Source organism: Gracilinanus agilis, chromosome 2 (genome assembly GCF_016433145.1).
Source record: "Gracilinanus agilis isolate LMUSP501 chromosome 2, AgileGrace, whole genome shotgun sequence".
Taxonomy (NCBI): domain Eukaryota; kingdom Metazoa; phylum Chordata; class Mammalia; order Didelphimorphia; family Didelphidae; genus Gracilinanus; species Gracilinanus agilis.
In genome coordinates, this window is record NC_058131.1 from 51,590,541 (window position 1) to 51,616,655 (window position 26,115).

At 42.1% G+C, this 26,115-nt stretch overlaps 1 protein-coding gene across 1 annotated transcript in view; it reads left to right on the plus strand.

The window, feature by feature from the left end:
- The window catches only part of GALNS (galactosamine (N-acetyl)-6-sulfatase), a 64,951-nt gene extending 46,253 nt beyond the window's left edge, over positions 1-18,698 (plus strand). The window contains exons 13-17 of the mRNA XM_044663178.1: positions 4,149-4,184; positions 7,676-7,680; positions 8,946-8,963; positions 9,864-9,997; positions 18,145-18,698. Of these exons, the coding sequence (XP_044519113.1) occupies positions 4,149-4,184; positions 7,676-7,680; positions 8,946-8,963; positions 9,864-9,997; positions 18,145-18,231 (280 nt within the window). The 3' untranslated portion in view covers positions 18,232-18,698. The remainder of the gene's footprint in view (positions 1-4,148; positions 4,185-7,675; positions 7,681-8,945; positions 8,964-9,863; positions 9,998-18,144) is intronic.
- Positions 18,699-26,115: the final 7,417 nt, after the last annotated feature.

Below are 26,115 nucleotides of genomic sequence, written 5' to 3' on the forward strand. Positions count from 1 at the left end.
CTCCTCTCTCCCTTCTCCTCTCTCCCTTCTCCTCTCTCCCTTCTCCCTTCTCCTCTCTCCCTTCTCCTCTCTCCCTTCTCCTCTCTCCCTTCTCCCCTCTCCCTTCTCCTCTCTCCCTTCTCCCCTCTCCCTTCTCCTCTCTCCCTTCTCCTCTCTCCCTTCTCCCCTCTCCCTTCTCCTCTCTCCCTTTTCCCCTCTCCCCGCTCCCCGCTCCCCTCTCCCACATCTCTAAGCACGAGGAGACGCTACTATGGCGGTGGTTTGCCCGTGAGAGGTGGGGGCCCGAGTCATGGCTTCAGGGGGATGCCGGGCCAGTTGGAAAGAACAGAAGCTCCTTGCCCAATCCAGTGAAGGCAAAGGCTAAAGGAATCTCTGCCCTCAGTTCTTGGCTCACCATAGGCACCGGCTAAATGTCTGTCAAACGAATTGCACTCCCTTGGGAATGGCTGGATCCCCCATCATTGAAGGCCTTCAAGCAGAGGCTTAATATGGCGGATAATGCGGATCCCTTTCAAATCAAGGGAGGAGCTCAATGACCATCAAGGCTTCTTCCAACCCTAAATTTCTTGGATCCTCCAGAAGGGAAGACCATTCATGAAGGAAACCATCTTAAGGTTCAAAGAAGGGGAAACGGCATAATGAGGAAGTCCTGGGAAACTGGCTGTATAAAAGCCTGCCGTAAGGGAGAGAAGAGCAAAGGAAGGAAGGCCGGGCCACATCGGCGTGCCGGGCCACATCGGCGTGCCGGGCCAAAGGCTAAGAAGAGGAGGTGCTACATGGACATAGGAAGGAGAAGGAATGAGCTCCGAGGCCCTCGGGGAAGGCTTGATCCAGGTGGGACTTGAGCCGAGAGCCACAGGAAGCTTTGCAGCGAGTTACTGAGCATTTGCGAATGCCTCACACGTTCCTTGTGATGTCCCAGGCGCTGTGTGTTGGCCAAAATGAAACCATCCCTGCCGTGAGAAGCTGATAGTCTAACCGAGAAGCCGCCGATACCTGCTTGGAGTAAAGGAGGGTTTCAAAAGGGACTTAATCTAGCAAAGGCATGTTGGATAGATATTGCTGTGGAAAGAATCAAGGACACCAGCTTGGGGACTGTTGAGGCATTTCGATAGGAGGTGATAATGGCCAGGAATGGGAGGTTCTAACAGTGGAAATGGAGAGGAAGGGTTAGTCTGTCAGAGCCATTTCAGAAGAAAAATCATTAAGATTTGGTAACCGATTAGGTAAGTCGTGATATATATTTTAAAAAAGCCTTCTTCCTCCCTACGTGAAAATTGTTTCTCTTCTTGTTGGTATAAAGTAAATTTATATCTGTTTCTGACTCAGTGGCCCCGGGGTAAAGGAGACACTTGAATGATAGGTTATCCAAGAAAATCTGGGTAAGTAGACAGAGTTGCTAACCTGAGCTCAGGCTGTTTATGTGCTGCCGAGGAGGTGAGTGCTTGAAGGTATCTCTCTCAGACAGTCATCAGAAACTTAGCAGACGTGGACTTTGAAACTCGGTTCAAAAGATAAGTAGATCTTGGCTACCGAAGAGGCTTGAACCCCATTTATTGGCAGTCGCTATACCACTAATAAACGGATCACCCTTGAAGAAAAAAGAGAAAGGAGTCTGCATCTGACCATCCAAAGGAGTTGTTATCAGGTTGAAAGGCCTAAGGAAGAATGGCTGGCCCAGGGGTCACACAGCCAACAAATGTCTGAAGCAGAGATGGAACCTGAGTCTTCCTGGGCCCCCAAGCCCACTGAGATCTGCCACTCCATGCTCCCTCTAGGAATCCCCAAAGGCAAGAGCTTTGGGAAGGAGAACAAGTCGGGAAAGGAGACAGAGATCAGGAGGGAATGGGCTCCCTTTTGAAAATATTAAGTTTGAAGGGACTTTGGATAGCCAGGAAAAGGTGTAAAGCTGGCAGTTTAACTAGGATGAAGTAATGACTTGTGATGGAAAAGATTCAGATCCTAGCTCTGCCACTTCCTCTGTGATCTCGGGCAGGCCACTTCAGTGCTATCAGCTTTAGTTTCCCTACCTGTAGAATGAGGGGTAAAACAAAATGGTCTCTAAATTCTTTTCCAATTCTGAAACCCCATGACCTTGTGATTCAGCTTGCCATGAAGTTGGGCATGCATTACGATCATATATGTTCAGATCAATTGGCTAAGTGTCATGGAGTATTCAAAGAACTATCGGAATTTACCATAAAACTTAAAATTTTTGATTTTGAGAGCTCTTAGATTACTGTTGTGCTTCTTAAAGAATGAAAAGGGTTGAATTGGGACCTCTTTTTTCAATTATTAAGTATTTTAAGGGAAAAGGAACAATCCCAGATACTCAAGACAAATCAGCTTAATTCTAATACCTCCTCATAACTATGGTACAAGGCAGCCAGTATCTGACAGCCCTCATCAGAGTGACTAAGTATCCCCATACCCATTTATTTTGTAGTCTTAAGTAATACCTGACAGCAGAAGATTGGCGTGGTAGCTGACCTAAGTGCATTTCAGTCCAAAAATTCCCTCCCCTTTCTCTGCCAATAACCCTGTGCCCATCTCTCCACTCTTCTTCCCTTGGAATACTGCCTAATAGATGTGATATTTATAGAACTTACTGGAAGCTGCTTGCCCATTGCTGAACTTCAGATTGGGTGCTATTCTGTTCTGTTTTTTTTTTTTTTAATTGAGAAGGACTTGAACTAGAGGATTGGAGCCATTGCCCATTAGTCAATGGTCAATACAGGAATTGGTATCATGCTAGCAGTTCTTTTTAGACCCCAAATTAATCCATTTCTTGGTTTGGAATCCACTTTTAAAGAATTTTTAAAAATGAATTGTCATGAAGATCTGTCCCAGAGGAGAGTTTTATAGACTTTTGTACCTCTTTTACTAGCTTCTCTCCATCCTTTCCTCTACTCCTGTGAGCACGCCCCGAACTTCTATTCTCTCTTTTTCTCTCTTTATTCTCTTTTTTTTTTCTAGGATCACTTCCCAGTTTCCAAATCTGTTGACTCTGGTCCTGAACTGCAAACACTGGACTTTTCCTTTTGGATAACTGAGTTCATCATCTACCCCTTTACCTTTCTCACTTCCATTAGTGAGGTATAATTAACATCTTAGACCCTTAGGCTCACAATCCTCAGAATCATCTCTCACTCAATGGCGACGTTATTTAGTAAAAAACAAAACAAAACAGTTTGGGTTTGGAGTTGAGGCCCAAGTTCAAGTACTGACTACATCAATAGTTCTGTAGCCTTGGGCAAGGCGTCAAACATTTTTGAGCCTTAATTCCCTTCTTGGGAAAACAGGAACTCTATTATCCCTGACTCTCTAGATTCTTGTGTGAATCAAATAAGATAATGAATATGTAAATAATTTTTTAAACCATAAAATACTCTATAAATTTTAGCTTGTATTTTTATTCTCTCTCACTTTGTATATTTTCAACCAGTCACAAAATCCCATTGATTCTCTGCAGCATCTCTTTGGATGACCTTAGTTTAAGCATTTAGACATTTCCCAATAGCTTTCTGATTTATGTCTCCCTCCAGGTTGGTCTCCCTAAAACAATCAGGTCATTCGCCTGCTCAGAATGCCCACTCAGGCATTAACTATGGTAGGAAGTTGGTGACAATTCATATTCCAAAAAGAATGTTTGACAAAACTCTAACACATCTTGATACTATCAACCCTACAAGGCACAGGCAGAGAAGGTCCTTTTTAGTATGGTGAAAAGGTTAGATCTGCAGCTAGGTGGTACATCAGGCCTGAAGTTCGTGAGGTCAAATCCAGCCTCAGACACTCCTTGGCTGGGTGACCTTGGGCAAGTCACTTAATCTCATTTGCCTAGTCCTTGCCCTGCTGTCTTAAGAGTTGTTACTAAGACAGAGTAAGGGTTAAAAAAAAGAATAATGTAAATAATTAAAGGAATATTTGTGTTCGTGGTTTGTCTGTACCAACAGATTAAGAGATGATGTCACTGAAGTCCATTTTTCAGATTTATTGCCACACCAATGTAGGATTTAAAATTAATGTCCAATACTTCAAGTATTATTTTTATAAAGTTTACTATCTGACAAAATAAAACCACATGACTTAAGTTTTTCTACCTGCTCAAAAATCCCTCTCCACCAAAGCTGCAACAGGAAGGAAAGAGAGCTAGAGACGAAACTACATCTAATTTATATTCTGTCTGTGTCAGCATGTAATGACAAGAAGCGAGTAGAGTGGTGGGAATCATAGTTTTGCTGGGGATTGTAGTTTTTAGGGTAACATTCAAAATTCCACAATCCCCCCTGGGATCCTTTGGGAAACTAGTCTCCTCAATGGATCATGTAAACATAACCTATTTATAAATTACAATAATTTGGGATAAAAGGGAAAGAGATCAAAACCAATGATTGCTAGGCACGCTGACAAAGAGCCAATTGGGGGCAGTCCTCTTCAACATAAGAGTATACATACAAAATAAATGTGTTATAACCCCCCATGGTTCAATCAGTTGCACCCCAAAATTAATTCTGGATCTTCTGATGCAGTGTAGGTTTCTGCAGTCATTTTTCTCCATACAGTTCATTTTCTGGATTCAGGGAGTTAGCAAGCTTCTTTTTTCTGAAATTTTTCTCAAACAAAATTTTATATCTTGAATTTTTATGAAAATACAATCCCTCTGAGGAGAGTATTGACCAGCACCTGGATCAACTCAGAATAAATGGTTGAGTTATGAGGTGTATGAGTCAATTATCAAAAGAAAACCAAAAACATAAAAAGAAAAACAAATAAAAGAAAAAAATTAAACTTTGGTAGAAAGAAAAAATTATTTTTGCTTTCTCTCTCTTATATTTCCCTCTTATCTCTAACTATTGTAGTTTCCTCTTAGAAGATGAAATGTATATACCTGTAATTAGAAGATTTTTAGGGGTACAAGATGATTATGTCAAATGATCCACTGGGGAGACTAGTCTTCCAAAGGATCACAGGGGGGATTATGAAGATGGGATTAACTCCCCCCTTGCCCACTTTTAGATTTAATCACCAGAAGCATATACACCCCACTTATCCTTAAGTATAGGGAGGTCTGTGACCCACATATGCTATAGTAAGTGACAAATCAAAAATGACTGACTGCCCCACGGGCAGTCCTAAGCAAAGCTAAAGCTGCATTTGGTCCATGTAAAGTGGAAGGAAGGCACAAGAAGTGACAAACAGAATGGTCTTTAAAAGAGAAAAACTTCCTGTGAGGGGTCTTTGGCCTTTGAACTTGGCCTTGAAGGAGCTCTGGCTTGGACTACTCTTGGATCTTCCTCTAGGACTACCACATGGGTGAGTGAAAAGGGTGATTCCTTTTCTTGACTTTTCTAGAGATACTAGCCTCCAGAGAGGCCTCTCATCTTGGAGGAGGCCTAGTGGCTAGAAGATGCCTTATTTAATTTACCTCTGGGTCCCCTTTTGCTGGGACCTCTGAAGCCCTGCCTGGTTTAAACCAGGCTAGAGTAATATCTCTCTTTCCCTCTTTCCTTCCTGTGGCGGCTTTGATAGAGTGGGGATTTTTGAGCAGGTAGAAAAACTTAGTCATGTGGTTCTGTTTTGTCAGATGATAAACTTTATAAAAATAATACTAGAAGTATTGGACATTAATTTAAATCCTACACCAATTAACTATTCAAATGGGACACTTTTCTAGAGCAAGGCAAAATAAAAACAAAACTGGTCTAGAATCTCAAAGGAAATGATGGGAAAATTTTAAATTGGGGGAATAGTTCCTCTACTTACATTATTTTTTTTAAACCCTTACCCTAATCTTAGAATCAATACTGGATATTGGTTCTAAGGGCTAGGCAATGAGGGTTAAGTGATTTGCCCAGGGTTTCACAGCCAGGAAGTGCCTTAGGACATATTTGAACCCAGAACCTCCTATCTCCAGGCCTGGCTTTCAATCCATTATATTATAAATCAGTAATCATCAGACCTGTGTAGAATAGAAAGTAGCTCTGTGGCCCAAATTAGATAACAAGGAATCGGAAATAATCAAACCCTGTAACCAGTTCTTGCTAATCTGAGAAGATCAATTACTTGTGGAAGAACTCCTTATTTGATAGGAACCTTCATGGAAAACTGGAAATCAGTTGGGCAGAAATTAGGTTTAGACCATCATCTTATACAAAAAAAAAAAAAAAAGCTTTAAAATGGATGTGCAACCTGAAAATAAAAGGTCACACACACACACGCATGCACACGCACACGCACACGCACACGCACACGCACACGCACATATATTTTAATTTAGAAGAGAACCAGATCAGGGACCTTTCAGAGCTGACTAAAGCGAGAGACCTTAACCATACAAAGGATAGAAGTTTTCACAAAAGATCAGATGATGATGTTACATGAAATTCAAAAGCTTTTGCAGGAACAAAATCAGCTCCACTAGGCTAAGAAGGGAAGTCGGCTGCTTGAGGGGAAAATAAAAAAAGAAATCTTTTCATCAGATCCATCTGATAAGAGTCTGTTCCCTAAAGGAATTAACATCAACACATAAGCCATTCCCCAATGGGCAAAACAGTCCAAGGATGTGCCCAAAAGAATCGCAGAGCATTGAGAACCATATAAAAGCCTGCTCCAAGTCACTGATAATAAGAGAAATACAAATCAAAACACCTCTGAGGTTTCCCCTCACACCCAGCAGATTGGCAAAGATGGCAAAACATGGAAATCATATCAGAATAACAGGGTCATTAATATACTGTTGGGGAAACCGTGAATTGGTCCAACTGTTCTAGAAAATCATTATGTTTTGGGTTTGTTTGTTTTTTAATGACAGGACTGTCCAAACTTTTCCCACTTCTAGACATACATACTAAAAAGATCCAAACTAGGACACACCACCTAGGTGGCTCAGCGGATTGAAAGCCAGGCCTCTGATTCCCCCAACCACCCTCTCTTCTGAAATACTCCTCTGTCCCTCCTATGCTTCTCTTTCCCAGGCTCTTTTACATCCAGATCATACCCCTTACCTGTGAGTGCTCCCCAAGGCTTCATCCTAGTAACCCTCCCCTCTTATTCTCTCTCTGCACTCTCTCAATGATCTCATTATCTCCCCTGGGCTTAATTATCCTCTCAGTGCCAGTGATTCACAGATGTATATAGCCATCTCCAGACTCCCCTGAGTTTCGCCTCACATTCCCAGGTGTCTTTTGGACATTTCAACTGGACGTCCTAGTCCCAAACAGAACTCAGCCTTTCTCTACCCATCCCTTTCTCGGGCTTCCCCATGGGGTATCCGAGACACCCCATTTAGCATCTCTGCCCTATGTCGCCTTTCCCATCCTCATCCAGCTCCCACTTGGCTTCCATCCCTTATCCATCACCTCTCACTCAGCTTCCTGCAGTGGCTTCCAGCTTATCCTCCATCATGCTGCCAAAATGATTTTCCTTAAGTGCAGAGAGGACTTCATCTGACTCATTAAACACCATGAGCTCCCTGTTGGGTCTCCAAGATATAGAATATTGGCTCTATTGAGTTTTGAAAACCTGGTCCCAACCTCCCTGGCCTCACTGTCCATTTCTTCCCTTCTCCCCACACTCTGCAGTCCAGTCACTTCTTTCTGCATCTCCCACCATCCCTGTGCAATGCTTGGAACTTTGATGGTTGTTTGTTAAAAGGGGAGCTCCTGGAGAACAGGGGCTGTCTTTTGGTATTCCTTGTATTTTGTACATAGGAAGCCTTTATTTTTATTTTATTTTATTTTTAACCTTTATTTTCCATCTTAGAATCAATATGAGTATCAGTTCCAAGGCAGAAGATCAATAAGGACTAGGCAATGGGGGTTGTGACTTTTCCAGAGCCACCCAGCTAGGAAGTATCTGGGGCCAGACCTGGCTCTCTGTCCACTGAGCCACCTAGTGCCCCCATAGTAAGCTTTCAATAAATGCTTTTTTCATTCATTCCTAAAATCCCCTTGAGAATAGAGATTATTTCTTCCCTTATATATTTATTCCCAGCAACTAACACAATGCCTGGCCTTTAGTGGGTATTTTCTAAATACTTGTTGATTGATGCATCCATCTTTCTTAGAATCAGTACTGTGTATTGGTTCCAAAATAGAAAAGCAGTAAGAGCTAGGCAACTGGAGTTGTTATTTGCCCAGGGTCACATAGCCAGGAAGTGTCTGAGGCCAGATTTGAACTGAGAACCTTTAGTCCTGGGCCTGGTTCACAATCCTCTGAGCCACCCAGCTCCCCTGAAAACAAAATATGTTGATAAAAAAAGTTTTTTTAAACAAAGATACATGTTCCAAAATAGTTATTGATTGCCTTTCTAGGAGGTCTCATGGAGTTTGGGGTAAAAGATCAAGATAGATTTTTGCCTCTTTGAGATGTAGCAGGTATGTAATACATCTCACAAGTTACCCCTGCCCAGAATTTACTGTTGGGGTGATAGATTGTTATCTGAAACAGAACTCCATTTCAGGAAGACCAGTTAGACTTTCCTATAAAGAAAATGTGAGTAAGACAACTGAAATCTCACATTGGCTTCCATAATTTCATGATTACATAATAAAGATGTGTTAGCTTATTTCTTCTGAGATGAGATGTTTTTAGCACCAGAGAGAAAATTCTTTTACTAGAGAGACACTAGTGCCCAATGCCTTTTATACAGGGCTCTAAAATTCCAGCATAACCTTAACATAATTCATTATTATTCACTAGTAATTCCTCTCACAAGAATGACACCCAAAAGGGAAAAGGACAACGTGTACAAAAATATTTATAGTAGTTCTTTTTCTGGTGGGAAAGAACTGGAAATTAAGGGAACACCCATCCATTGGGGAATGACTGAACATTTTGTGTTATATGATTGAGATGGAATTTTATTGTGCTATAAGAAATGATGAGTAAGATTTCAGGAAAACCTAGAAAGACTCATATTAACTGATACAAAATAAACTAAGCAGACCCAGGAGAACTTTGTCCACAGTAATGGCAGTATTGTAAGGATGATCAACGTGAAAATCTTAGCTACTTTAACTAATCAAGACAACAAATCTAGACAATTCCAAAGGACCCATGTAAAAAATTAGTTCTCCACCTCCAGGGAGAAAACTGATGAAACATACTTTTTAAAAAACTTTATTTTCTCCTTTTTTTGGTCTGTGTTTTCTTTTGCAACATGGCTAGTATGGAAATATGTTTTGCATGACTTCATGTTACAATCAATATAAAATTCCATGCCTTCCTCAGGAGAGGGGAAGAGGGGAAGGGAAGGAGAGAATTCAGAACTCAAAATTTTTAAAACTGAATGTTAAATTTTTTTTACATATAATTGGGAATATTTAATGAAATAAATAAAAATATATTTGGAAAAAATGACACCCAGTGACTCATGTAAAAAAGTATCTTTCCATTTTCTGTTCAGTCCTTTAATAGTTAAAAACTATAAACTAAGCAATATAATACCTAAGCAAATATGCCTCCTATAGGCTGAATAAATTATCTTATCTAGGTATATTGCTATATTTCAAATATATGTGGATGTTTTGTGATAAACAAATATGTATTTTATTTGAAAAGCAAAACAGAAAACATGAGTGTTCCACAATATGACAATTTTATTTTTTAATTATATTTTTATTATGCAAAACACACTTCCATATTGATCACTGTAAAAGCGTACTCATACAAAACCAAAATCCCAAAATAAAACTGTAAATACACTGATGCAAAAGATAGTATGCTTTGATCCACATCCATCCAACTCCAACAGTTCTTTCTCTGGAGTGACATAATATTTAATTGTATGAAGGCCCAAATGGCTTGGAGAATTCAGCCAAGAAAGGACTTACAAAATGGAAATATCCTTTACTCATTAGTTCTTCTTATGCCCAGGTTTTCCAGCCTCGAGTACAAGGATGCTCTCCTTAGAATATTCCCAATTGTAGAAGAACACAAGAGGACCCTGATACCAGGAGAGCCCCAGCTCAATGTGTGCAACCCAGCTGTTATGGTGAGTGGCTTGTAAACCAATCTGAAATATCTCTGTTCCATCTCAGGGCTTTGGTGAAACCACAAAAAGGCTTTAACCTGCCACTAAAAAAGGCCAAAGTAGCAAAGGCTTTATGGAAGGCAAACTTGGGATTGTTATCTGCCAGGTGCAATAGCATAAGAGGGCCAGAAATGAATACTGGCAAATTTGCCAACCCATAATTAGTAATAACAGGCTGACCGCCTACGTGCAGATGCCACATAATATCTAACATTGTATCTCCTCCCCTTTAACCAATCCCCTGTGCACGGGTACAGGAGCTCCAGCCTACTCAGGCTAATAGAACTTACATCCCTCCTCACTCACTGAAGGTGGCCCATCACCCTCCAAGCCTTCGGAAAAGTTGAATCTTCTCCAGAAGTCACCATTGTTATGATGGGAGCTTGGAGAAGAGTCACCCGAGCATCTCTAGCCTGGGAGTGTAGGTTGCCTGACCTCTACCCTTACAACAACTCCCAGGCTGACCCAAGGTTCACCATTCCAAAGGTATTCATGCAGACTGCTTTGTTGGTTTAATTACAACAGATTTTTTGCAGCAGAGATCACTCTTTCAGTCCACAACACATAAATCACCCTATTAAGGAACCTAGCAGGTTTACCAGCTGGTAATATTGACCCATATTGAGAAACTCCACTCAGCAGAATATATTTGTCTTGCTCTTTCAGGCCAAGCTCTGGCTTGCAGTAATGTGGTCCCCTTACTGGCCCTCGGGCTCCTCCCTCCCTCCCCAGCTTTAATTTACAAATGTTCATTTGAGCTCTGGAAAGGGATCATATTTGTTTCAGGATGTGAAGAAGGGGAAGGAGTGCTTCACAGTCTTGTTTCTCTTTTGTGTCTCCAGAATAAAGTTTTAGTAGTCACATAAAGGTAAAAACCAAAAACAGAGACCCAGATGGCCCAGGGCTTCACAGCTGCTCTAGTGAGCTTGGACAGTCCACCAGCATTAATCTTACCTCCCCAAAGCTCCCTCCTCACCTCGAGGATCACAATTCCTCTCCCAGACCAAGACGGCTCAACTTGTAAAGCAGCCCCTCATTGTGTGTGACACACCGTGCTAGGTCCAAAGACAGGGTAGCTATAAGGCCAATCTAAGACATAGTCCTTATACTCAGGGAGCTTAAAATGTTGGTAGAGCAGACAATTCAGGAAATCGAGCAAAGGTTAGCATAGAACCCAGGGCCACATTGTGTAACACACAGAGAAGAGCACGGTGTTCTTTTGGGGAAGAGTTTGTGGAAAAGAAGGGACTTGAGTTTAGAGAAGGGACAGAAGAGTAAGACGAACAGAACAGAGGGAAGTGAATTAGGGCATTGCATTCATGAGAAGCAAGCAAGGACCTGGAAACAAGACCTCAGTGGGGTGGAGGGTGCAGAGGGATGGACAGCCTGACTGGAGGCCAAGAGAAGAGACTTCAGTGGTAGGGTTTGTAGGGCAAGACCAGATTGTGGAAGCTAGGCTAATAGAGGGCCATTAAAGGTTCTTGAGCAAGGTATTAAAACTATGAGACCAGGGTTTGGGGATCCCCTCAGAACCAAATAACCCATTTATACACACAGGATCTAGGAGCCTAGAATAGGAAATGCTTGGGTATGAAGGTTAGAGCCATGTATTTTTCCCAAAGGAAAAAGTAATTTGTTGCAGGTGGTTCATTTGGAAAAACCTGGAGCCACTTCTTGAGAAATCTCTTTTCTCCCCAGATCTTACACACCTCTGAAGAGGTGACTGTTCTTACGAAGGCCATCACCTCCCATTTTCTTTAGCAGATTGCTCCTTATCATCTCTCTAGAATCTTCAGTCATTCTTGAACCACTCACTTCCGTGCAGCCTACAAGCACACCCATGTCTTCTGCCCCCCAACCTTCAGCACAACCTCCCTGCATCCTGCCATCCCTGCCAGCCAGCATCCTTTCTCAGCATCTGCTTCTCAAAACTACTTTCTAATTCCTCTTTTCTCTGTCCCTTTGAAAGCTCCTGCATTTGGGCCTCTGATCTCATTCAAATGAAACTGTTCTCTCTCAAGTTGTCGACTACCTTTTTTTTTTTTTTTTGAACCCTTGCCTTCCATCTTAGAATCAATACTGTGCATTGGTTTGAAGACAGAAGAATGATAAAGGCTAGATAATGGAGGCTAAGTGACTCACCTGAGGTCAGCTAGGGAGTGTCTGAGGCCAGATTCTCCCATCTCCAGGCCTGGTGCTCTATCTACTGAGCCACCTCGCTGCCCCTCAGCTACCTCTTACTTGCCAAATCTAATGGCCTTTTCTCAGTCCTCATTCTTCTTGCTCTCTCTACCTTGTGGATCACCTGGAGAAATCCCTCTCGATTCTCCTACATCCCTGACCACCCAGTGTTCCTCTCTGGATCTTCACCAAGCTCACTTCCTTTTGTGGTCATCTGCTAAGACTTTGTTCTGCACCCCCTCTCTTCTCCCTCTATCCCATCTCACTCATTGAATTCTTCAGCTCCCTTTCATTCAGTTATCTCTGTGGATGATTCCTGGATCCATATATCCAGACCCAGGCCCTCCCCAGAGCTCCAGCCTCAAATCACAGCTCCCCACTGGACACTTACTCTAGCTTGAGTCTTTCCTAAAACATAGAGCCTGGAATTGAGCTTCGTTCTCTAAGTGCGTACTAATCAGAGCCAAATGGACAAAGCAGAACTATTACTCCTCCCTTCTGGTGGCACCACGATGCCAATCCAGGGATGACATTAGCTTGTTGACTGCCATGCCCCATAGTGGGTACTCACTGATCTGAGAGTCCCCTCAGAGGCTTTTCTTACAAATTGTGATCAAGCCATACTCCCCACCCCCTGACCTTCTGCCTGGGTAGTTAAGTTTCTTGAACCCAAGTATAGAATTGAACCTTTATCAATAGCTCCTTTTTTTGCACATTTGGGCCCATTCTGTCACCAGATGGGTTAGTTATCCTAAAGGTCATCTTCAAATCGGATGAGCATGGAGGAATTATGGCATAATGGGGAGTCTACTACTTTGTGTGACATTGGACATGTCCCCTAACCTTAGACATCTGTAAAATGGCCAGATGATTTCTTAGGTCACTTCCAAATCCCAGCCTGGTTTCCTAGAGAGATCCCTAGATTTAGAATTAAGAAACCTGACCTCAACTATCTCCCAAGCATCAATCCTAAATACCTGTTTTATACTTAGTAGCTCAGTGATTATGGCAACTTACTTTAGCTCCTTCAGTTTTCTTAACTATAAAGGAGAGTAATGTTTATAATACCTGCCTCACAGATCCATTATGGGTTAGGCACTTTGTAAACTACTGAGTCATGCCTTCAATCAAGTTATCGATAAAACTGTTAAAGAGAACAGAGCCAGGAGCTATTAGGTGGCTCAGTGAATAGAGAGCCAGATCTGGAGATGGGAGGTCCTGGATTCAAATGTAGCTTCAGGTACTTCCTAGCTGTGTGACCCTGGGAAAGTCACCACTTAGCCCCCATTGTGTAGTTCTTACCATTCTTCTGTCTTCAAACCAATGCATAGTATTGATTCTAAGATGGAAGGTAAGGATTTTAAAAAGAGTAGTTGACAACTTGAGAGAGAACAGTTTCATTTGAATGAGATAAGAAGCCTAAATGCAGGAGCTTAGTATCTAGGGAGAGGGAGAGGGAGAGGAGAGAGAGGAAGAGAGAGGAGAGGAGAAGAGAGAGAGAGAAAGAGAGAGACAAGAAAAGAGGAGAGGAGAGGAGGGAGAGAGAGAGAAGAGGAGAAGAGAGAGGAGAGGAGAAGAGAGAGAGAAAAAGAGAGAGAAGAAAAGAGGAGAGGAGGGAGAGGAGAGGAGGAGAGAGAGAGAGAGAGAGAGAGAGAGAGAGAGAGAGAGAGAGAGAGAGAGAGATAAGAAAAGAGGAGAGGAGAGGAGGGAGAGGGTGAGGAGGGAGAAGGAGAGGGAAGACCTTTCTAACCAATTGGATCTCTATGGGACTATATGACCTCACCAAGTCTCAGTTATACCATAAAATAGTCCAAAATAATTGAACTCAATTCCAGTTTGAAACCGAGAAGTATACTTGGAGACAATTTTTCCAACTTTCCTAGAAGGATGGCCCTATTAAGTGTAAGGTCACACAACTCTTCCCTGCCCTCAGAGGTAGAGATGGGGTCAGGCAAAGGCCCAGGGGACATTTGGATATATTGTGCAGGCTGTCCTCACAGCTAAGCAGCCCGAGGCTCCAGGGGCTTCCAGGACCACCTGGCAAAGAATAGGCAACCAGCATCCAGAACCCAAGAGGCACAGCTCAGTCTGGCCAATCAATTCAAAACGTCCCTTCTTATCCTCACTTTCTAATTGCCCTGTTCCTAATGAGCTGTATAACCCTGGGCAAGTCACACTTAATTTCCTGGGCCTCTGTCTCCTCTGTCAAGCTCATGGCGAGTGGGGCCAGTGGAGCTAGGATGATCTTGGAACAAGCCTTTTCCAGCTCCAGTTCTGGAGGGTTCCATGACGCCCCTTCATCAGAGTGGGCCCCTCCCCATCCTCCCAGACCCACTCACTCATTCTTCCTCCTTTGACTCAGACTCTGAGTATCCCTTCATCTCCCTTTGCAAAGTGACATTTTTCTCCCACATTTCCCCCTCCCCAGCATCACTCGCTCATTCTCCTCAAGAATGAATAGGTAGCAAGGGAGCTGGTGAAGAGCAGGGGCTGTTTTACCTTCTTTCTACCCTCAGCACTTATCTCAGTGCCTGGCACATAGTAGGGGTTTAATAAATGGTGGTCCACCAACTGACAAAGCCACGTTTCCATCATTGGGCTACTATGGGAACTTGTGAAACATAGCCCTGGGTCATTCGTCTATTTTTAAAGCCATAGATGAACATTATTCCTTCCATAAATGTTTGCTGAGCACCTGTTCGCTGGAAAGCTCTGTGCTTGGGGGATACAGAGAAGAGCAGGGCACGGTCCCTGGCCTCAAGGAGCTTCCTCCTGGTAGAGAAGATGGCACCCAGACGGAAATAACCATAATCCCAGGCTCTGGCTGAGAAGCGCCCCACAAGGGCCCCCTGGAGTTCCCTTCCAACTGGGGGCAATCAGAAAGGGGGAGTTTTGAGCTTTGCCCATGCAGTACAGTTCTTTAAACTTGGGCTCTGTTGAGGAGAAATAAATTAAGATCAAATTCCAGGATCGGGCGAAATTGCAAAGTTGGTCGCTGTAAGTTGCCTTTTTTGTCCAGAGGGCCCGATTTGGAGGACTTCCTAAGCTCCCTTGAAAGTGGAAGATTTCGGGTCTGTATTGTCCACAAGTCCTGATGGGTACCTACGCTGAAGCGAGCCAATAATTGTTTAGAGCAATCCAGGAGTGAATAATGAGGACTAATGGGAAGAAATTGTGCAAAGGAAAATTTAGTCTGAATATTAGGAAAATTTTCCTAGCAGCAAGGACTCTTCGGTGGTGGAATAGTCTCCAAGGTAGTGGTAGATGCCCCACTGATTGAGTCATTTAAATCTGAACTGGACAAAGCCCAGGAGAACAGACTGGAGGAAACAATCCTTCCTTGGTTAGATGGGAGCCAGGGGAGTAACAAGCTGACTTAATAGGTCTTTGCCATGTCTGGTTCCTTTGATTCTGCATTTCACTGCGAAAACACTCTAAGAGCCACGGGTTGGCCCTCGCTTTTCTTCCTCGCTTTGATAAAAGGCTCAGGTGGCAGCGTTAACCCTTGGTTTTCGGGCCAGGCTCAGAGCAGAGATGCTTGATTGGAGGCGTCTTCCTGGAGCCTCCCCGAGATCTCGGCTCCTTTGGCATTTCTCCCTCCTCTCCGAGATGTCAGAACCAACACCCCGCTCCTTCCTGGGGCAGCGCTCGCTTGTCAGGAGAGAATCTGCTCTTCCCTTGCCAGGGAAAAGAAGCGTGCCACGTCGTTCCCCCTCGCGGAATGCCTGCCTTGGGCACGAGCCCGCAGCTCCCTGGCTTGCCCTCCTCCCTGACGAGTCTGAGCCTGTGTTTGACAGGCCATTTCTTCACTTTGTCACTGAGAAGACTATTTCGGGCTTTCAAGGTGTTGGCGGCCCCACCCAGTTGCCTACTCAGTGACAAGTTCTACTTTCTGTCATCCAGATCACTGATGTGAAAACATGGCCCTCATGGGGGAACTTGGGCCCATTGCTGGTCCACCACCGCCATCTTCTGTTCCTTCAGAGGAACTGCCTGTGTCCCACTTTGAAAATGGCGGAATGCTGATAGCCACCCACTGGGGGGACTGAATTGAGGAGAAAGAATAACCAGAATTGAACCGCCGAGTTAACAGCGAGACAGACCGGGAATGCTCTGATGTATTTCTGAGGCCTGCTTTTTTTCGTAACAATATAGCCCCTCGCTGGACCCTTTCCCATCCTGCCCCCCACTCCATGCTTGACCCAAGGATTCTCGTTAGAGCTTCCATAAGTAGGAAGATTTTCCCAGCAGCAAGGGCTCTTCTGTGGTGGGAGAGTCTCCTCCGAGGGAACGATGGAGGCCCCATGGAGTGAGTCATTTAAAACCAAATTGGGCAAAGCTCAGGAGAATTAGATGAAAAGGGGCACCAGGATGTTTGCCACTTCTGCCATGTTCTGCACAAGAGAAAATCATCATCGTGCGGCTGCCTGACTCTAATATTAAGGGTTAACTCTACCATCTGAGCCTTTTAGTAAAACAAGAAGAAAAATAACCCGTTTGGAAATGGGCCAGCCTCTTTGCGGATTGTCAGCTCCTTCCTGTTTAAGTACAAAATTATAAAGCACCTTCCAGGGGGCAGCTAGAAGACATCGTTAGCCCCATTTTACAGATGAGGAAGCTGAGGCTGGGAAGCTACTTACCCAGGATCACAACCCAGTATCTGAGGTCACACTGGAACTCATTCGTGCCTTCTGGTCTGCCAGTATCCAGGTACAAGCTAGCTACTTCATCAGACTTCTCTTGCCCTAATTGTTCGGCCCATCACGTTTCAGCTGAGCAGAAGAATTTACTATATTATGATATAGAAGATAACCTCTAGCTAAGGATTGGCAAGTGTTATATTGTAAGTTCTCGAGGTCAGGGTCTGTGCCCTGTTTATTTTCGGGTCTCCCCACCACCTGGAACCTAATAGGCACTTAATAGATGCTCCTTGAATTGAATTAGTAGGTATTTAATAATTGTTGCTTGAACAATCAGCCCATCAAGGGATACGGCAAACCTGAACTTGGCTCCTTTTTAGCTGAAATGGATTTTTCTAGAATTAGGCATCATTCGGTAGTTATGTTTCCAGAGAGAAAGTATAAATAATTCCTAGGACAAAAGATGGGAGATGAAAGGAGCCTGCCTGCCCTTTTGTAGAAGGCTTGGTGCAACTAAGGTCATTCCATTTTTTTTAAAATTGGCAATATGCCCTAAATGAGGAAAAAAGCTATTTGAACAGTGGTGAGAGATAATATACGTTATTAATGAGTCTCCAAAAATTCAATTAAAATTACATTAACTATTGTTCTGATCTTCTTAACTAGTTACTTTCATTTCAGAATACCATTTTAACAGCCGTGCCAATTTTACCAGATGATTTTATTAACTGCATTTTTTTAAACGTACTCTGTTTGAACTCAATAAGAGACCTTATTACAATACATTATAGGCCTTAGCTAGTTCATTTGTGGGCATTTGTTGAGATCATTATTCCAACAGGATATTTTTAAAGGGCTTTAGAAGAAAGCAAGGCTCTCAGAAATTCCATGGAGTTCACAGAAGATGGCAGTAGAACCAGGGACATATTTTGGAAAGAAAAGTCCATCTTGGCCATGCCTTAGAAATTTCAGTGGGTCCTTGCCTGCACTGAACACAGTACCAACTGGATGGGATACCCCTGAGGGCTTGGGTTTGTTTTGTTTGTTTGTTTGTTTTTTATGGACTTGACTTAGAAAGTCTTCTCACACTTGCCCTCTCAACCAGGTCTGTTGGGATTCAGTGATCAGATCCCATCCCATTGCAGCCAGGAAGGGGGCGAATCTTAGCTCCTGAGTCACCTAGCTTCTTCTAGCTTCCAAAAAAAGGCACAGGTCCTACTTGCCTGACGAATCAGGGAATAGATCTAGATTTATCTCATCATCTTCCTCTCCATTTTCCTTTGTCAGAACTGGGCCCCCCCTGGTTGTGAGAAGTTGGGAAAGTGCTTGACCCCACCAGAGTCCAAACCCAAGAAGTGCTTTTGGCCCCACTAGCTGCCTTTCCTCCATGGGGATCTCAGAAGCCTGCGTGGCAGATGTGGGGAGCACATCTGCCCTGATGGGACTCGTCATAAAAGAAGGAACACAAAATGTGAAGAGACAAGTTGTCACATCCCTTGGTTCCAGCAGTGATTTTCGTCAGCTCCCTGGTGAGAGACAAGAGCATATGCCTGTCTTTTCAAGCTGTTGCCCAGCGTTAAAACTCCTCCGTAACATTTTTTTGGTGAGTGAAGGAGGGTGACCTGGTGGAATGACCGCCCAAGAGAGAGAAACACGGAACTGTCCTCTTGCGCTATTAAAATCATGTTTCCCAAAGGCCGGCATCAGAAAACAGGAGAGCACACTTGAACTTGTCCTCAAGCCTATTGCCAAGGGAGATTACTCCCCATATCAGCCCCAGTGTTGTCGGTGATTGACATTCGATAAGGAGAAAAAAATAAATTCCTTGTATATATGTTCTCTTTTGCTCTTGAAACCTCTGAATGCTTTCTGTCACGCGTGTCTCATTTATCTTCACATTGGTGCTGGGAAGGAACAGGTATTAGTATCCCCAGTGGTTCTTATTCCCTTCTTGACAAGCTTTCTCTAGGGCCTGGAACCCGAGTTCAGATAGCCAGAGAGAGAGAGAGAGAGAGAGAGAGAGAGAGTGTGTGTGTGTGTGTGTGTGTGTGTGTGCCCAGCTCTGCCTTCATCTTTCTCCTTCATATTTCAATCTCAGTGTGAACAGTGCAGCTGCCAAAGTCAGGCTTCAGTTCCTAAAGGCAGAGGAGGCAGCAGGAACCCAGGGCATTGCAGAGACATGCATGGATTCGCCATCTACCCCTCATGCCCTGTCTCATGGCTTCCTAGTTTCCCCTTGGGCCATTCTCCCCCTTGCCACACTCCATAGATGGTTCAAATGGATGGATATTGCATGTGAGGAAGAAAGTCCAGAGTAGAGCTGGGGAGGAGCATTTAAAGTGGAGGGGAGTAAAAGGGGGGGGGAGGTTGGAGAGGTGCCCCACTCCCCAAAACACACTACTGTGGGAGGGAATAGAAATAATAACCAAATGACTCTTTCCTCTGTTGTCTTCAGTGATCATCAGGAATTTCAACTCCTTCCTTTTCTCTGTCTTTAGTAGGGATTTAGAAGGGAGCTGAGAGAAACTTATAACATTTCCAGAGGTGAGCCCAGAGGGCCAGGCTGAGGTTCTAGAAGGCAAATTCCTCCCATAGGGGAAAGAGAGGAGGAATCATGGGCACAAGCTTCAGTTCTTCCCTTCTCCTCACCATAGTGAGGCATCAGAAGGAACAGAGGTAACCTTCTCTCAAGAAATGGGAGCCATGCGGTTAAGATGGCGGCAGAGTAAGGAGCAGCTGCTCAATCTCTCCTAACCGAAGCATACAGGACTCCTCAAGGGGACATAAAAACAAATCCAGATGAACAAAGGGACCCCACAACAGGGCACAGCATTGAAGGTACATGGAATCGGGGCATTTCCACGCTATAAAGGGGTGAAACAGCTCTCACTAAAACGCGAGAGGAAGAAGCCCCTCCCCCACCCCCACACCATGCACAGCGCCAAGGCCAGCCCACAAGAGTGAAAGCAGGTTTGGGGCACCCAGTAAGTCACTGGCAGCTCCAGGGCTTGTTCCTGAGAACAGCAAGACTTAGGACCCCAAGGGACTAAAGAACGTGCACGGACTTTCCTGAGCGCCTGCGTGGGTGAAGGCATTGCCCTAGGTGTGGACAAGGATCTCGAGTGCAGGCTTGGACCTTGAGCGGGGACCCTGTGCAGACAGGAGCACGGCTGTGGAAGCAGCACCCTGAGACTGCTGAAGGAGCCTCGGGCAGAGGGGCAGACCAGGGACGACCAGGAGGCTCGACCCCGAGAACAACTAGACCTGAGACCTCGGGAGCCTAGAGAGCGCAGACAGACCCTGAGTGTGAGGATAAAGCTGAGAAGACGCTGGGCTAACAACAATAGCAAGCCAAAATCAGAAACCCCAGAAGAGAAAGATTATCAAGAAGAACTCTGTAACACTCAACAACTTTTACACAGAGAAAATCCAGACAACAGAGGAGAACAAACAAGTAATCATATCCAAACCTTCCCAAAATAATGAAAACTGGTCACAAGCTATTGAAGAGTTCAAATCTGATATGATGAGAAAAATGGAAGAGATCTGGCAAGAAAATAACAGTTTAAAAGGCAGAATTTCACAATTGGAAAGTGAGGCTCAGAAATCAAATGAACTGATAAGCAAATTGAACACCAGAAATGACCAGATTGAAAAGGAAAACCAAAAGATTAAAGCCAAAAACCAGTCCCTAAAGGCTAGAATTGAGCAATTAGAAGCCAATGATCTCTCAAGACAGCAGGAACACATAAAACAAAGTCAAAAGACTGATAAAATAGAAGGAAACATGAAATATCTCAATGAGAAAGTGACAGACCAAGAAAAACGGTCTAGAAGAGACAATTTGAGAATGATTGGTCTTCCTGAAAAAGCAGAAGTTAATAGAAACTTGGACTCCATACTAAAAGAAATTATTCAGCAAAATTGCCCTGAAGTTCTACAACAAGAGGGCAATATAGACATTGAAAGGATCCATAGATCACCCTCTACACTAGACCCAGAAAAGACAACCCCCAGGAATATAATAGCCAAATTCAAGAGCTTCCAAGTAAAAGAAAAAAATCTTACAAGAAGCCAGAAAGAGACAATTCAAATATCAAGAAGCACCAATCAAGATCACACAGGATCTGGCAGCCTCCACGCTAAAAGACCGCAAGGCTTGGAATATGATATTCAGAAAGGCAAGAGAGCTGGGTCTTCAACCATGGATCAACTACCCATCAAAACTGACTATATACTTCTAGGGGAAAGTATGGGCATTCAACAAAATTGAAGATTTCCAAGTATTTGCACAAAAAAGACCATGACTAAATGGAAAGTTTGATATCCAACCACAAAAATCAAGAGATTAACATGAAAAGGTAAATAAGAAACAGAGGGAAAGAAAGAAAACTCATAGTTTTTTAAATTTGACTCTTTAAGGGCTTCAATAAGATCTAATTATCTGTATTCCTATGTGGAGAAATGCTATGTATAATTCTCTGTTGTGAACTCTATTCACTATTATAGTATTCACTATTATAGCAATCAGAAGAATAATTCATAGGGAGAGGACGGAATACTAAATGGTCTAAGATGACATGGAGGGTGGGAAAGAGGGGGGTGAATAGTAGGGGACACCAAGAGAAACTTGAGTGAATAAGAAAAATAGGATATTCTATTACACACAAAGAGGGCATGGGAAGGGGAGGGGACAAATACTAGTATAAGAAGGAGAGGAAGAGAGCATTAAGAGGTAATATTTAAACCTTACTCTCAGTGTAATCAACCCAGAGAGGGAAGAGTAGCTTTATTATCCATTGGGATATAAAACTATCTAACCCTACTGAGAAAGTCAGAAGGGATAAACCAAGGGGAGTGGGGACGACAAAAAAGGGAGGGGAGAAAAAGGGGGAGGGAGTTCACTAGGCCTTTAAAAATAAAAAGAGGGAATAATAAGGGAGGGGGTAGAAAGGGAAGTTAATCAAGGGAGGGAATAAGGGATACCAGCTCAAAGTAAACCACTGGTTTAAAAGAAAATATTGTAAGAAGAAGGGGTAGGACTAGGGGAGGATACAAAAATGTCAGGGAATGCTCAACTGAAAATTATAACTCTGAATGTGAATGGGATGAACTCGCTCATAAAACGGAAGCAAATAGCAGAGTGGATTAGAAACCAAAATCCTACCATATATTGTCTACAAGAAACACATATGAGGCGGGTGGACATACACAAGTTTAAGGTTAAGGGCTTGAGCAAAATCTTTTGGGCATCAAATGAGAAAAAGAAGGCAGAAGTGGCTATTATGATTTCTGACAAAGGCAAAGTAAAAATAGATATGATTAAAAAAAAACAGGGAAGGTCATTACATCCTGATTAAAGGCAGTATAAACAATGAGGAAATAACACTGCTCAATATGTATGCACCAAGTGGCATAGCATCCAAGTTCATAAAGGAGAAACTGGCAGAGCTCAAGAAGGAAATAGATAGTAAAACCATACTAGTGGGAGATCTAAATATTCCTCTTTCAGATCTAGATAAATCAAACCAAAAAATAAATAAGAAAGAGATAAGAGAGGTGATGGCCTAGAAAAATTAGATTTAATTGATATGTGGAGAAAAATAAATAGGGACAAAAAGGAATACACCTTCTTTTCAGCTGCACATGGTACATTCACAAAGATTGACCATGTAATAGGGCATAGAAACATTGAGAACAAATGCAAAAGAGCAGATATAATAAATGTAACCTCAGATCATAATGCAATAAAAATAATAATTAGTAAGGGCACCTAGACAGGCAAATCAAAAACTAATTGGAAATTAAACAATATGATTCTCCAAAACCAATTAGTCAAAGAAGAAATCATAGAAACAATCAACAATTTCATTGAAGAAAATGACAATGATGAGACATCCTACCAAACTCTGTGGGATGCAGCCAAAGCAGTACTCAGGGGGAAATTTATATCCTTGGGTGCATATATTAACAAATTAATGAGGGTAGAGATTAATCAATTGGGCATGCAACTCAAAAAATTAGAGAGCGAGCAAATTAAAAATCCCCAGATGAACCCTTACCAATCTTCCACCTATGAGACAATGCACCGAAGTACAAGGGTTTAAAAAAAAAATCCCCAGATGAAAACTAAATTAGAAATACTAAAAATCAAGGGAGAAATTAATAAGATCAAAAGTAAAAGAACTATTGAATTAATAAATAAAACTAGAAGCTGGTATTTTGAAAAAACAGATAAAATAGACAAAGTACTGGTCAATCTAATAAAAAAAAGGAAAGAAGAAAACCAAAATGACACTATTAAAGATGAAAAGGGAGACCTCACCTCTAATGAAGGGGAAATTAAGGCAGTCATTAAAAACTATTTCACCCAATTATATGGCAACAAATATAACAATTTAGGAGATATAGATGAATATTTACAAAAATATAAATTGCCTAGATTAACAGCAGAAGAAATAGAATACCTAAATAATCCCATATCAGAAAAAGAAATTGAACAAGCCATCAAAGAACTCCCTAAGAAAAAATCACCCCGGACCTGATGGATTCACAAGTGAATTCTATCAGACATTCAAAGAGCAACTAATCCCAATACTATACAAATTATTTGATATGATAAGCAAAGAAGGAGTCCTACCAAATTCCTTTTATGACACAAATATGGTACTGATTCCAAAGCTAGGTAGACCAAAAACAGAGAAAGAAAACTATAGACCAATCTCCCTATGAACATAGATGCAAAAATCTTAAATAGAATACTAGCAAAGAGACTCCAGCAAGTAATTAAGAAGATCATCCACCATGATCAGGTGGGATAACAGGAATGCAAGGATGATTTAACATTAGGAAAACCATCCACATAATTGACCATATCAACAGTCTAACAAACAAAAATCAAATGATCATCTCAATAGATGCTGGAAAAGCCTTTGACAAAATACAGCATCCATTCCTATTGAAAACACTGAAAAGTATAGGAATAGAAGGACCTTTCCTAAAAATAATAAATGGTATATACCTAAAACCATCAACAAGCATCATATGCAATGGGGATAAATTAGAAGCCTTCCCAATAAGATCAGGAGTGAAACAAGGATGCCCATTATCACCTCTATTATTCAACATAGTACTAGAAACACTAGCAGTAGCAATTGGAGAAGAAAAAGAAATTGAAGGTTTCAAAATAGGCAATGAGGAGACTAAGCTATCACTCTTTGCAGATGATATGATGGTCTACTTAAAAAATCCTAGAGAATCAACTAAGAAGCTTGTAGAAATAACAACTTTAGCAAAGTTGCAGGACACAAAATAAATGCACATAAATCATCAGCATTTCTAAATATTTCCAACACATTAGAGCAGCAAGAGGTAGAAAGAGAAATACCATTTAAAATCACCCTAGACAATATAAAATACTTGGGAATCTATCTACCAAAACAAACACAGGAATTATATGAAAACAACTACAAAACACTTTCCAAACAAATAAAACTGGATCTCAACAATTGGAAAGCCATTGATTGCTCATGGGTAGGACGAGCTAACATAATAAAAATGATCATTCTACCCAAATTAATTTACCTATTTAGTGCCATACCTATCAAACTACCAAAAAACTTCTTTACTGAATTAGGAAAAACTATAACAAATTTCATTTGGAATAACAAAAGATCAAGAATATCAAAGGAAATAATGAAAAAAAATGTGAAGGAAGGGGGCCTAGCAGTACCAGATATTAAACTATACTATAAAGCAGCAGTCATCAAAACAATATGGTACTGGCTAAGAGACAGAGAGGAGGATCAATGGAATAGACTTGGGGTAAATGATGTCAGCAAGACAGTGTATGATAAACCCAAAGAGCCCAACTTTGGGGACATGAATCCACTATTTGACAAAAACTGCTGGGAAATTTGGAAAACAATATGGGAGAGATTAGGTTTAGATCAACATCTCACACCCTACACCAAGATAAATTCAGAATGGGTGAATGAATTGAATATAAAGAGGGAAACTATAAATAAGTTAAGTGAACACAGAATAGTATACTTGTCAGATCTCTGGGAAAGGAAAGATTTTAAAACCAAGCAAGAGTTGGAGAAAATTACAAAATGTAAATTCAATGGTTTTGATTATATTAAGCTAAAACACTTTTGTACAAACAAAAACAATGTAGTCAAAATCAGAAGGGAAACAACAAATTGGGAAAAAATCTTTATAACGAAAAACTCTGACGGGTCTAATTACTCAAATATACAAGGAGTTAAATCAATTGTATAAAACATCAAGCCATTCCCCAATTGATAAATGGGCAAGAGACATGAATAGGCAATTTTCAGGTAAAGAAATCAAAAGTATCAATAAGCACATGAGAAAGTGTTCTAAATCTCTAATGATTAGAGAAATGCAAATGAAAACAACTCTGAGGTATCACCTCACACCTAGCAGATTGGCTAAAATGAAAGAAGGGGAGAGTAATGAATGTTGGAGGGGATGTGGCAAAACTGGGACATTAATGCATTGCTGGTGGAGTTGTGAACTGATCCAACCATTCTGGCTGGCAATTTGGAACTATGCTCAAAGGGCTATAAAAGAATGCCTGCCCTTTGACCAAGCCATACCATTGTTGGGTTTGTACCCCAAAGAGATCATAAATAAACAGACTTGTACGAAAATATTTATAGCTTTTTGTGGTGGCAAAAAACTGGAAAAAGAGGGTATTTCCTTCAATTGGGGAATGGCTGAACAAATTGTGGTATATGCTGGTGATGGAATATTATTGTGCTCAAAGGAATAATAAACTGGAGAAATTCCATGTGAACTGGAAAGACCTCCAGGAACTGATGCAGAGTGAAAGGAGCAGAGCCAGAAGAACATTGTACACAGAGACTGATACACTATGGTAAAATCGAATGTAATGGACTTCTGTACTAGCAGCAATACAATGACACAGGACAGTTCTGAGGGACTTATGGTAAAGAACGCTACCCACATTCAGAGGAACAACTAAAGGAGAGGAAACATAGAAAATAAACAATTGCTTGAACGCATGGGTTGAGGAGGACATGATTGGGGATGTAGACTCGAAACGACCACACCAATGCAACTATCAACAATTTGGAAATAGGTCTTGATCAAGGACTCATGTTAAAACCAGTGGAAATGTGCATCGGCCATGGGTGGGGGGAGAGCGGGGGGTGAAGAAGAAAGTAGGAGCTTGAATCATGTAAACATGTTAAAAATGAATATTAATAA